The sequence below is a fragment of the Notechis scutatus genome, chromosome 4 (assembly GCF_049901735.1).
Source record: "Notechis scutatus isolate UNSWTSFEM ecotype Mainland chromosome 4, rNotScu1.2, whole genome shotgun sequence".
NCBI classification, from domain to species: Eukaryota; Metazoa; Chordata; class Lepidosauria; order Squamata; family Elapidae; genus Notechis; species Notechis scutatus.
The window spans coordinates 20,468,584-20,482,638 of NC_142012.1; the positions used below are offsets into that span (position 1 = coordinate 20,468,584).

General features: G+C 41.5%; 1 protein-coding gene across 2 annotated transcripts in view; it reads right to left on the reverse strand.

Annotated features, from left to right (window-relative positions):
- TSPAN5 (tetraspanin 5) overlaps positions 1–13,818 on the reverse strand; it is a 69,300-nt gene extending 55,482 nt beyond the window's left edge. The window contains exon 1 of one of the 2 annotated variants that reach the window (XM_026672674.2): positions 13,312–13,818. In XM_026672674.2, coding sequence (XP_026528459.1) covers positions 13,312–13,392 — 81 coding nt within the window. In that variant the 5' untranslated portion in view covers positions 13,393–13,818. The remainder of the gene's footprint in view (positions 1–13,311) is intronic. The other variant, XM_087962882.1, reaches the window with a different exon arrangement.
- Positions 13,819–14,055: the final 237 nt, after the last annotated feature.

Here is a 14,055-nt window from a genome sequence, read left to right on the forward strand (position 1 = left end):
TTCATTCTCAATATTAGCTTTCCTGATACCATCTCTAGAAATGTAGGCTACTGCATTTTCTCCTTCTCAGCAATTTCCATTTTCTGCATATATGTCTTAAATGTTTAATGCTTTTCAGGACATTCACATTCTTCTATTTTTCACTCAACTCAAATTGTGCTTTTAATAATTCCTTTTTTGAGGAATTTCCACCTATCATATCAAGTTTTTCTTCCTCCTGGATCCTTTTGAGACAGAATCCTATATATTAGCATACTGTTTATTAAAATCAATTTTACTTTTGCTTACTATCAAATTCTAGGAGTACCCTGTCACTCACCAGTGAAGAAATCTGGTTCAAAGCTATAGTCAACCTAGCCAGAGTATCCTCTCCAAAGCCATGGAACCATCTATAACACTAGAAACTTCTGGATCTATACCATTGCCCAGATTTAATTTCCTACTCCTGTTTACATCAGTACAACAATACAGCAGGGGTCTTCAAACTTGACAGATTTAAGATTTGTGGACTTCAACTCCCAGAATTCCTCCTCTAGTCATGTTAGCTCAGGAATTCTGGGAATTGAAGTCCACAAGCCTTAAACTTGCCAAGCCTGAAGACCCTTGCAATACAGCATCAAGAAAGCATGGAATTTAGATTGATAAAGAACTTTCAACCCCATAAGTTGTAGTTGGGGAAAATTAAGAGTTAAAACAAATTGGCTTCCCTCAGTAGGCTTCTCCAAGGCCATCTGCCTTCTCTTGATTTATTCTTTATTATTTGTAATTCCCAATTTTACTTCTTTTTTCTTTTCTTTTCTTTTTTTGCATCAACTTCTGGAAGCTATTTTGTGAGGAGAATAAGAAAGAACAGATATGAGAGGCCTAGGGAGATATTAGTAAAGACACAAGAAACCTCTTGATAGCTTTCAGTCCAAGAAAACCTTCCTAACATTTAGTTAAAGCCAGTATCAGAGGCAGCATTATGCTTTTTCCCAGAGTTTAGAATAGTGCCTGGCAGGAATAGAAGACAGAGGTATCTGAAGGCTGGTAGGGGCTGATTGATTAGAAAGAAGGCATTCTTTTCCTCCATGGATAGCCAAATTGAGACAAGAGACCTATTATGTACGGCTGCTCTCCATCTATACCATGTATGGGTTGCTTAAGATACCAACCAATCCTAGTTGTGTTTCTTCTCCCATCCTTTTCTGCAAAGTATCTGGGGCTCTATAGTTTCCTAATGAAGCCCAAAGGGGTTAATTTCATATGCCACATTAGGTCGGGCTATGGTTTGTTTGATTTTGATTTAGCACAGTCTGTGAATTCAGACATTAGGGTCTGCAAACTAGTATTTTTGGTTCAGCTGTATAACCTAAATCAAACAACATTCTAAATCGTTATGTGGCTCTGAATACTTCTAGTATGCCATATTGGGTAAAGCCAGCTAACTATTATTTCTTAAATACACTGTGGCTAGCCAATCCAGGATTACAAGGCACTGTGTGAATGTAGGGAATTTTATACCCACTTTATAAATATCAAACAGAGGTTCAAAGGGGTCATATTAAAAGTACTAGCAAAATTCCAAATGAAAAGGCCTTCCTGGTTCATAGCATTTGTACACATTTCATTTCATTGGTGGGAAAACAACTCCTTTACTGTATTTTATTTTCTCATGGATTTCCTTTCACATCAGAAACATTAGTTGTATACAGGGCGTTATCTACCAAAGCAAACAATTGCCTCCTCCTTTATCAAGAAAACCAAATTCATTCCATTGATTCAAAAAAAAACAGGAAGATGAATCCTTCCAGGAACCCCTTATCTAGCAATATTTCTCCACAAGGCTGCCTGCACATCCATGTTTTGTTCTTCATTCATTTTGGCAAATTGTAAAAAACTGGCTATGTCACTTTTGAGGTTTTTTTGCATCTTTTTCCACAATGGATTAAAAACTAAATCAACCTGAAAAATGCAGCTGCCGCACCAAGAAACTCACATTAACATCAGTGGGAGCTGCTTGTAAATAAAGACTGCACAGATGAGGTCTTGAATGTTACAAAAAAGCGGGGAGGGTGAACTTTCTGAGAAGTAAAAGTGCTGCCAAAGCCAAGCATGAAGCACACTTATAGATTTGCACACTGCTAATATTCTTCCTTTTTTTAGGATAAAGAGCAGTCAAGAGATATGAAGCACCAGCACTTGGTAGTGTAGCAATGAAGGTACTGTAAATTATATTCAAAAGCCACTGCTTGTCTACTACACCTACAAAGATCAGGACTATGCAGATTTGTTTTGAGACACTCCACAGAAGTGAAACTTAGACTCTGACTCTAACTTTAAAGTAGCAGTATATACTGACTATTGGAGTTTTTGAAATATTGTATTTGAAGAGACTTCTCAGAGTACTGTGGACAGCCAAGAAAACAAGCAAATGAATCACAGAATCAATCCAGACTTCTCAAGAATTAAATGATCAGGCTCAAATATCACATTTTGGACACAATATATAAATACCCAGTTCTGTTGAAAAGTCTACAATGCTAGGAAAGATGGAGAGCAAGAGAAGATGATGAAAAACCAGCAGCAAGGTGGATAGACTCAATCACAGCAGTGATGGGTGCACTTCAGGTGGAAGACCTGAAGGACAAAGTTGGGAACAGGGTGCCTTGAATTTCTGAACTCAGTCACTGTGGCTTTAAAGTCATAATTTAGTAGGTTAGAAAAATCCACTCAATTTTATGGTTTATGGAGGAGGAGGAGGAGGAGGAGGAGGAGGAGGAGGAGGAGGAGGAGACATAAACCTACTGTCAGGTTTATGTCCACCTCATAAACCACCTCAGGGCTGGGTGGTTTATCATGAAGAAAACTTATGCACAGGCTTCATTTGGGAAGAGAGTTTGAGTTTTAAGGGACAAAATCAATGTGTTAAGGATCTAGAAGTCTTTCAAACCTGTTGGGTCCTTTAAAACTTCCCCAACACCATAACATGTTTAAGAAAAGAAGTCCATATTTGGTTCTACCTATTTGGGGGAGAGAGGTAAATGTTGACAAGCCAGAATAAACCATGACTTAGTATTAGTCCAGTCTCAAAAAGGTACAAATGGAATCATTTGGTCTTTAGAATCATTTCTACTAACTGAACTCATCTTTATCATAGACAGGAGCCAAACAAGGAACTTCAGATCTATACCAAGAATGTGCCTTCATGCTTTTGCATATTTCCTGAGGGATCTGGACAAGAGAATTCAAGAAAAGTAGATAGGATTTAACTCCAGAATTTCTGCAAGATCATTTCAGAGTATTTTCCTAAGCGGCCCTAAGAGTAGCAGTTGAATGTTAAAATCCTCTACAGAAGTTTTCCAATGACAAGAACCTAAAATCACAATAAGAAATGGCAAACAAATTAGGATATGCACATGTAAATCTTCAGATTTCAGACATTGCATTTCCCAGCTCTTAAAATCCAGGGCACATAAATCTTAACACCGGGGAAGCTGCCAAGTAAACTGCTGTTACCATAGATTCCCATTTGCCACTAATGAATTGCCTCCAGTCACTGTCTGAGTCCAGCGTGCAGCTTATAACTAGAGATAAATATATCAGCTTGGATCCCATACAACAACCAAACCAGTGAAAATGAACACGTGCATAATCCTCCATGATTATAACAAGATGACAGTTTGGACCTTTCAGTATGCTTTGAATAATATAACATTGGACTGTATATATCCTGCACTAAAGAATAACATTGGTTGTTTTTCCCCACTCTCTGAATTCAAATGTTGTACCAAGAGACGTTTAGCACCCTGCCCTGCTAAACTATGCACACTGCATAACTCTTTTCACTGCATGATTTAATCTTAATAATTTTGCTACTGCACTTTAAGGCTATTAAGCAAATCTCCAAAGCTATGCACAGATACCCAGTATAAGAACATATTAAAATGTTTTGTTGTATATCCTTCAGTTATTGACTTGGACAAACTGATGCCTTGCAGATGGGTGATGAGACTGCATTAGAGTTTTTAACCATCCTATCTGCTTTTATGGATGTATTCCAGACATCACTGTATGTTATGACAGGCTACAGAAGCTCCTGAATTTATCAAAAAGACATGACACCTTTTGTAGCCAAGAAATGAGCTGTTCAGAATACGAGTTAGCTTAGTTCCCCATATGAATAGGAGAAAGAGGGGATGCTGAGCTGGCAAAATAAGGCACAGTGGTAGAAAACAAGGCATATCAATGAGATAATGGAAGAAATGCAATGGCTGGCAACCTTAAGATGGATCTAGATAAGCCAACAGCTTATCTAGATCCATTTTAAGGTTGTGAGCCATTACATTTCCTCCATTCTCTCATAGATATCCCTTGTTTTACTAATGTGATTAGGTGTTCTACTAATGAGTAATGCTGGTTGGTGATTCTGAGATAGTCTAAGCAATTTTGATCCATGTCAGGAATGAAAGAAGAATCCAGGGAAGCAAACTGAAGAGGACTAGCATGGGCCATAATCTACCTGGTGGAGTACGACCCCAGGGAAGTCAAAAGAGAGAGGAGACACCATGTTCTGTCAGCTTGAGAGAGGTGTGCCAGCCAGTACTTTTAAATATTTTCTCAACTCAAAATAGAAAAAGTTAGAGTCTTGTACAACACAACAGTATACACACAGATTAAACCCAAATTACAAAGTACATACTATGCCATTAGAGATCATTCAAGCTGCATAACATTAACTGAGAAATAAAGGGCCCTTTGCCATTTATTTAAAATTTCAAACTGTGGGGTTTTTTTCTCCTTTCCTGCTGTTTATCAATAAAACGGTTATGAGAAGAGTGGACAGCTAGACTTGGCTTCTGTAAATGTAAGTCACCCTGCTAAGGAATGTTACTGAAATGGAAAATAAATGTGGTTTGTCTTAACTAAACAGCAAAATATATATTCAGGAAGTGTTTTGCACTATGTCTTTCATCAAATCCTGAAAGCTCACCAAAAACCCTGTAACCATGTTATTTGTCACAGAAGGGGAGACAACCTCTTCCGCAAAGCACCTGAGGGGAAGGCTAGATATAATGGATGGAAATTGATCAAAGAGAGATCCAACCTAGAACTAAGGAGAAATTTTCTGACAGAACAATTAAGCTGTGCTGACCAATTGGCCCCCATCTTCACCCGAATCTTCAATAGATCACTAGAGATGTGCTATGCTCCTTCCTGCTTCAAATGCTCTACTATTATTCCAGTGCCAAAGAAGCCCTCCATCAAGGAACTGAATGACTATAGACCAGTTGCTCTTACATCTGTAGTTATGAAGATCTTTGAAAGGCTTGTGCTGTCCCACCTGAAAACCATCACGGATCTGCTGTTAGATACCATGCATTTTGCATACCGAGCAAATAGATCGACAGATGATGCTGTTAACATGGCTCTGCATTACATCCAACAACACCTTGAATCTCCAAATATCTACGCAAGGGTCCTCTTTGTAGACTTCAATTCAGCATTCAATACCATCATTCCAGACATTCTTCTAACTAAATTAAAGCAACTAGCGGTACCTGAACACACTTGTAAGTGGATCATAAACTTCCTAACAGACAGGAAGCAGCAGGTGAAAATAGGCAGAATCACATCTGATACCTGTACAATTAGCACAGGGGCCCCCCAAGGCTGTGTGCTTTCTCCACTTCTCTTCTCCCTATATACCAATGACTGCAACTCAAACAATCCATCTATTAAAATTTACTGAAGTTTGCAGATGACACAACAGTGATTGGTCTCATTCGAGACAATGACAAATCCGCATAAAGACAGGAGGTTGTATAACTTGCCTCGTGATGTAACCGGAACAATCTGGAACCGAACACACTCAAAACTGTAGAAATGATGATAGACTTTAGAAGAAACCCTCCCATACTACCACCTCTTACAATACTAGACAACACAGTATCAACAGTAGAGACCTTCAAATTTTCTATAATTTTCTACTATATCACATCACCTAAAATGGACACCTAACATCAAAAACGTCATCAAAAAAGCACAACAAAGAATGTTCTTTCTGCGCCAACTCAGAAAGCTCAAACTGCCCAAGGAGCTGCTGATACAGTTCTACAGAGGAATTATTGAGACTATCATCTGCACCTCTATAACTCTCTGGTTTAGTTCTGCAACCCAACAGGACAGACACAGACTTCAGAGGATAATTAGGACTGCAGAAAAAACAATTACTACCAACCTGCCTTCAATCAAGGACCTGGATACTGCACGAGTCAAAAAGAGGGCTGTGAAAATATTTACAGATCCCTCACATCCCGGACATAAACTGTTTCAACTCCTTCCCTCAAAACGATGCTATAGAGCACTGCACATCAGAACAACCAGACACAAGATCAGTTTTTTCCCAAATGCCATCACTCTGCTAAACAAATAATTCCCTCAACACTGTTCAACTATTACGAAGTCTGCACTACTATTACTGTTAATCTTCTCATCACTGCTTATCACACATTCCCTCCCATTTGTGACTGTATGACTGTAACTTTGTCGCTTGTATCCTTACCATTTATATTGACTGTTACCTAGTATAATTTGATTGCTTATTGTACCCTATGACTATCATTGTTGTACCTTATGATTCTTGACTCTTGACAAATGTATCTTTTCTTTTATGTACACTGAGAGCATTTGCACCAAGACAAATTCCTTGTGTGTCCAATCATACTTGGCCAATAAAGAATTCTATTCTATTCTAATCAGTGGAAGGATTTGCTTCCATAAGTTGGGAATGATCCATCAGTAGAAGTTTTTAAGAAGAAATTGGACAGCAATTTGTCTGGAATGGGATAGGGTCTCCTGCTTGGGCATAGGGCTAGATTAGAACAGGGGTCGCCAACCTTTTGGACCTCAGGGACCATCAAACTCATAATTTTAAATCCCGCAGTCCAGAGACCCTGGGAAAATCCAAAAAAAAGTCTGCAGGAAAATTTCCCACCCCGTTTTCCTACCAATCAATCATTCTTTATGTGGGATCACAGGATACCGTCTCCAGCTCCGTTCTCAGAGGGAGAGAGAGAGACTTTTGGCTTCATGCAAAGAAAGCAGCAGAAGACTTACTTTCTCTTTGTCAAACTCCGCCAGAAATTAGTCTTTGTGAGACTTGTCTTACCAGTGCAGCTTCTTGTAGGATAACTTGCCGGGTCCCAAAGACTCATTTCTGGAGGAGCTTGGGGAAGAGAAAGAAAGACTTTTGCTGCTTTCCTTGCATGCAGCCAAAAGCAGAAGAAGAAAGAAACAGAAAGAAGCAGCCCAGTACCTAGGCGAGGCACATGGGGCAAGTGGGGCAAGTTTCCCCCCCCCCGCCCTTTCCCCCCCTTCCCCTCACTACCTTGTGTTGTTTGCAATGCAAGCAACACAAGCCTTGTGTTCCCACAGGCCATGTGGACGGCGCAGCCTTGTGTTCCCGCGCAGCCTGGATTAATTGCTTTGGGGGGTGCTTTGGGGGTGACATTTCTCTGTGGACCACCCAAATTTTCTTGCGGACCATTAGTGGTCCCCAGCCCACTAGTGGTCCCTGGTCCACTGGTTGGCGACCACTGGATTAGAAGGTCTTTTCCAAATCTGTTATCCTGTATTCCTCATTTTTATTTCATGGTTTACCCCCAATTCAACTGAAATCTACAAAGTAGATGAGAAACTCATTACCACTAAGAATGTCTACTACAGCTTCCCTAATCAAATGTAATTATCATTCTAATCTGTTTTATTAAAATATAGTTCAATGTAAGCAAGTACTAACATACAGAAAAGCATTAGGGATTTTTTCACTCTAAGGTAGTGGTCACCAACCGGTGGGCCACGGCCCACTGGTGGGCCCTGAGAAAATTTTGGTGGGCCGCAGAGAAATCTCACCCCCAGAGCAATTAATCCAGGCTGCGCAGAAACACAAGGCTGCGCCGCCCACATGGCCCGCGTGAACCCTCCCTGCCCACTCACTCCTTACCCGGTAAATTTGCCTGCTAAATTTCTATTTTTCCTTTTTCTGACCATCATATGTTCTGCTCTGCTGGGAGATTTAGATAAGCTAGGAAGCAGGAAATGGTTGGATTTCTTGCTTTCTAGCTAGTCTTTAGATCTTCGGTTGTGCTTTTAAGTACAGCCGAACCTTAGGACTGAAGGTTTGCTTGCAAGCAAATTCAGTGCAGACTCACGGCAAGCAAATTTGAGAGACTGAGATAGCTGATGGCAGACAGAGAGATCACTGAATGATTCTGTGAGCAACTCAATCTGCCTGCTTTGCCTGATTTTGGGTAAAAGTTGCTCTTTTTTTATAAAAAATTGAATATTTACATACATGTTGTGTTGTGAGTTTATTTTGTGAGTTTGCTTGCAAGCAAATTTTATGTGACAGACTGAGCCAGCCAATGGCAGATAGATAGATCTTTGAATGAATCTGTGATTCTGTGAGCAACTCAATCTGCTTTGCCTGATTTTGGGTAAAAATTGCTCTTTTTTATAAAAAAAATCAATATTTATATAAATATTTATAATATTTATATACAAGCCAGGCCCAGCCAGTCACATGACCACCAAGCCACACCCACAAATTAGGCCACACCCACAGAACCAGTTAGTGGTCCCTGGGATCTAAAATTATGAGTTTGGTGGTCCCTGAGGTCCAAAAGGTTGTCGACCCCTGCTCTAAGGCAATGTTGTTTTTTGCTAGAAAAGGCAGAAAGAAAACCCATGTTAGCTTATGAAAATATTTGGCTGGTACAGAAGTGCAAAAGTCTTCTGCAGTGATCTGTTAAGGAAAATTCTAACCTTCTACAGGGCCTCTTAAGCTAACATCCTACAGATAGTCCTTGGCTTAAAACCATTCAAGTTGGTTGTAAAGTTACAACAGCACTTTAAAAAATTATTTATGAGCGGTTAGGACTATAGCAGCACCCCCCCACAGTCATGTGATCAACTTTCGGGCACTTGGCAAATGGCATGTTTTACAACTGTTGCAGTATCCCAAAGTCACGTGATCACCATTTGCAACCTTCCCAGCCAGCTTTTGGCAAGCAAAATTAATGGGGGAAGCCGCATTTGCTTATAACTCACATGATTCACTTAACTATGGCAAAAAAGGTCATAAACTTGGGTGTGACTCACCTAGCCACCACCCTGCTTAGCAACAGAAATTATGGTCCCAATTGTGGTCATAACTCAAGGACTAGCTGTGCCTGTTTTTTATCAGTCAGCATTTGACTGACATGGGAAATGGCAATTACAATTACGCTCCTCCCTTTCCCGAGCAGATCTGTGCTTGGTCGTCTTCTCCATTTTAAACACAAGCTTTTTCTAAGGAAAATTTAAACATAATGTACTAAAATAAAATGCAAATATATAAATTCTTAAATAAATACATTATGCAGTTACCAAGAAAATTAAATTAAAATTTAAAAGACAACCTGCTTCAATCATTAGAAAACAGGTAAACTAGAACATGCAATTATGATTCAATGCACATACCATGGATGTGTCACCTGGTACTGCTGCCAAAGTAAAACCCTACCCTGCTTATAGGCAGGCTTCTAATCACAAGATTTATTCCTTGTACACACCAGTCTATTTTTTTAATAGTTGGGCATACAAATAAAACCTCTAATCGTGTTTTCAGCACTGGGGCAAGTAAGTTGAGGTGAATGCAATCCTCTGACTAATACAATTGTTTTAAGGTTTTAAAGGGAGTATTATTAATACAAGCATAGCATGTTCCAACTTGTGAAGTCTGCACAATCATTTCAGTTTAGGATTAAATGATGTACTTGTTGAAATGTGTAATTGCCCCTACAGATATCATCACCCTAGGACTTTCAAAACAAGCCAACATTCAGGAAGACAGCTCAGGCCACAGTCATGGCAAGATTCATGATGACCTGTCTCTAACTCTCATATGTTACAGAGTCTGATTCATAACTTTACATGCTAGTAATGCTGAAGCAGTTGATACATGAAAAAGTAAATCTAAATATTTACACTAGCCTCAGGTTAAAAGTAAATAAAATTTGCATGTAAAATGTACTGTGCGTTTAACAAGCTTGCAGAATGCAGATGAAACTACGTTGATATAACAGAGACTCTTCGTTAACTTAGTAATTTACATTCTGATCCATTCCCTGACATTAGAGCAGCTAAGCCAATCAGGAAGTGATTTTGCAGCCTATCAGTAGCGTCTCAGCAGATTAGGAACTATAGCCAATCCCCCCCACCCCCTTCTGTTCAATCATGTCCAATTGTTGGAAATTGCTGGGATACATCCCTGCAGTTTTCTTGACAAGGTTTTTCAGAAGTGGTTTGCCATTGCCTCATTTGCAAGGCTAAGAAAGAGTGACTGGCCCAAAGTCACCCACTTGCTTTGTGATCAAAACAAACTAGAACTCACAATGTCCTGGATTGGAACTCCAGTCTCCCAGTTTCTAGACTGATGCCTTAAACACAACATCAAACTGGCTTTCAGATGATACTTGTTGATCATATATTAGTGGAATACAGGTGTAAGATTTTGAAGTACAGGAGGTAATTCTTGTTTAATGACCATTGATCAGTGAGTATTTCACCTTGCAACAATGCTGAATGAGTGATAGTCATGATCAAGCATTGAAGTTCAGTCCAGCACAGAGCCTAGGTTTATACTAGGTCAGTGATGGCGAACCTTTTTGTTGTGGTGTGTTGAAAGCACGTACCTTGTGCGTGCCAGCACCCACAATGTAATGCGCCCTGCACCCCTGCGCATGTGTGCATAATCTCTCACTTACCTGCACTGTGCATGCATGCTCCTCCCAGCTGATTTTTGGCCCATTTGAGGCCATTTTCGCCCTCCCAGGGGCTTGAGGGAAGCCTCTGCAGCCTTTGGAGGCGAAAAACAGGCCCATTTTGGCACTTCCAGTTTCAGCACTTCCGGTATTTCCGGAAGGCCCGTTTTTTGGCCTCCAAAGGCTGCAGAGGCTTCCCTCGAGCCCCCAGGAGGGCGAAAAAGGCCTCAAATGGGCCGAAAATCAGTTGGAAGGCATGTGCATGCACAGTGCAGTTAAGTTTGGCTGGAGCTCGCGTGCCCGCACAAATGGCTCTGCATGCCACTTGTGGCACGCATGCCATAGGTTCGCCATCACGGGTCTAGGCCTTCTTCTAAATTCATTATTTTCTTCTTCAGAATGCAATTGCACAGATACATGCATTTACAACTCTAGAACTTTAAAAATCATCTCAGACTCAATCTAGGACATTTTTAAATACAGTTGTATCAAAATACTAATTTAAAGCAGAGTCAATAGCATAGCTAATACTGTCCTTCAAAGCTAATGTAAGCAGTATCTAACAATACTTTTAGACTTGTGGAAATATTTTGGTAAATCCAGTAATGGTTTTCACAAGACAAGAGTCCTTGGCTTCTAGCATAACCATGCATTTCTCTGTCTTTATCGGAGTATTAGGTTACCTAGAAAGGACTTCTACAAACCCTACCCTGGCCTTGATTTTCCACAATGAGACCCACTAACAAGCAAGAATCTTGCAATATCAAAACATTCACATTTACAAAAGCAAAAGCTTTTCTGGACAAGAGCCCAGATTGTTAGATGATTGAAGACTTTTTCTCAATGGGCAGATTGAATAACAACATTAACACCTTTCTCTTGTCTTAGGCCACTGGCCACATTTCCATTAACTTTTGACCGGAATGCCAAAACTAATCAAAGCTTGGCACTTCCTTCATTTCAATATGTAATAACAGAGGGGAACAGCTTTTAATGAATTCCCCCATACAGCAATGGAAGACTTTGTCCAGATTGCTTTCACAGTCACTTAGATGCAATTCTGTGTACCTTCACTACGTATGATTACTTAATGCAAAATCTATGTCCTTTATGTAATGCACCAACCACTAGCAGATTTCATGGAATATGGTCTTCTACAAGCCAAGTACACTGAACAAAACAATATTATTTACTACAATTGGTTTTGGCACACATTCCCAACCTAAGAGTCTCCAGATATGTTAGTGTACATTCTTATCTTCCCAGGCAAGTCCAGCCCACCCAAAATTTAAAAGCTAAATAATGGTCTGATATGTATACCATCAACCAACAACCATGTTCTGACATTTTGCACGAACTGTCTGTTCTCCTAGCAACCCAATTTAGGGAACAATAATGGGGAAATGATTTTAATATTTGTAATATTTGTAAATGTAAGGAGATAGTCAAAACTATCATAAATTGAGAACAAGCAAGGGAGAAAGTAGGGAGAAAGTATTGTGATATTTCAGCACACAGCACCAATTTATCATGCAGCCAGGAAGCCAATTAAAGGAGGTCAATCAGGAGGGTAACAAGTTTGGCATACTTCTGATTTCCTAACCAATCTCCAGATATAATAACAATTGTTTAAACTTATGGCTGTCCAACTCCCGATGACTTTGATCAGCTACAAATCTCAGATTCACAATTTCCAACCAACATAATCTCCAGTTGGTCAATAAGATTATCCATGTGGAGCCTGATTCTTTGCTTGCAGACATTTCATTATCCAACAATGTAAGATCATCAATGCTCACATTATCCAGCATATCTGGAGGATGCCAGGTTGATAGATACCCATTGCTCCCAAAAATGTTTACTCTCAAAAAAAAAAAAAAAAGGCTACCTCTAATCTTGCCTTATTCTAAACACACATAAACATGCAGTGGCTTGGTAAATTGTGTTCCCTTCTATGGTTCTTCCATGAAATTAGCGAAAACCCATCAAAAACCTCTTATTTCACCTTTCTATGCATTGCATAACCCTTTTTTTTGAAAGACTACAGTTTTTAGGCTCGGGCTTCTTGATAGTAGAATATTTCTTTCTCCAGGCATATTTTTTAAAAAATAAATAATAACTGGAGGCAACGAAGACCTACAATTGGGGGGAGAAGGTTCACACCTTACCACCAGGTCTACCTGGCCAAAAGGATATTTAAAAAAAACCAAAAACCCAGGCATCGCTTTCAAAAAAAACCTCAGGGAAGAGGGAGACGAAAAGCAAACCCAGGATTTGGAAGGGAATAAAGGGCTCTATGAAACTGTCCGGATTTCCCAAGGCCAACCGAGCCCCCGCTATACCGACAGACAAAGACCCCCCAAAGCCTTCAACCTGCCAGGGGAGATTCGCCGCGCTCCACGCCACGCGCGTTTGCTCCCTCGCCCTCCCTCCGCGCAGAAACCGCACCATCACGCACAACGGCTTCCTCGGCCAGAAACAAAATAAATAAATATAAATATAAATAAAAATAAAACGAACGCCTTACCCAGAAGATGACGTTGAAGCCGAAGATGAAATACTTGATGCAGCAGCTCACTTCGGGGCCTTTATAATGCTTTCCGGACATCCTCGGGGCTCATGAAGACAGTTTGCTGGCGAGCACCGTTGGCCGGGAGAGGCGGGGAGAAAGGCGAGAGGGCAGCGCGGTCGGGCGAGAGCGCAGGAGCCGGGCAGCGGGGAGGCAGATTAGAGGCAGCCGGCCGATGGCTGGCTTGCTGGCTCGGCTCTTCGCCGCCCGGAGCGCTCAGGCAGCGAACGAAACCCGCGTCGTGGCCGCCGCCGCCGCCTCCTGCCTCCGCGCATCGAGGAGGCCGAGCAGCGGGGGAGAGCGCGGACCTGCTGAGCCGCGGGAAGCGGCCGCCAGCGATGCCCTCAGGCGGAGACGTTGTGAGCGGGGAGGCTCGACCTCCCCCCTCAGGAGCCGCCAAGCGCTCGCCGCCCCTCTTGACACCCGCCGAGCCTCCTCCCACCCCGAGCGCCTCTCCTCCTCCTCGCCAGAAGCGCTCGCACGCCCAGCGGGGAAGGGAGAGGCCGGCGACTGGCTAGGCCCGCTTTAATGGAGACGCGTCCTCGCCAATCCGGCGCGGGACTGAGGTCCAGCTGGCGGCAGAGCAGCTGAATCTGGGGGTCTCTCCGCCCCGCGGTTGAACGAGATGGCGGCGGGAGGAGGGGGGGGGGAATGAGGCTGCTCGAAGCCCGGGGTTTGTGGAAGCGGGCCGAGCCGTCGCTT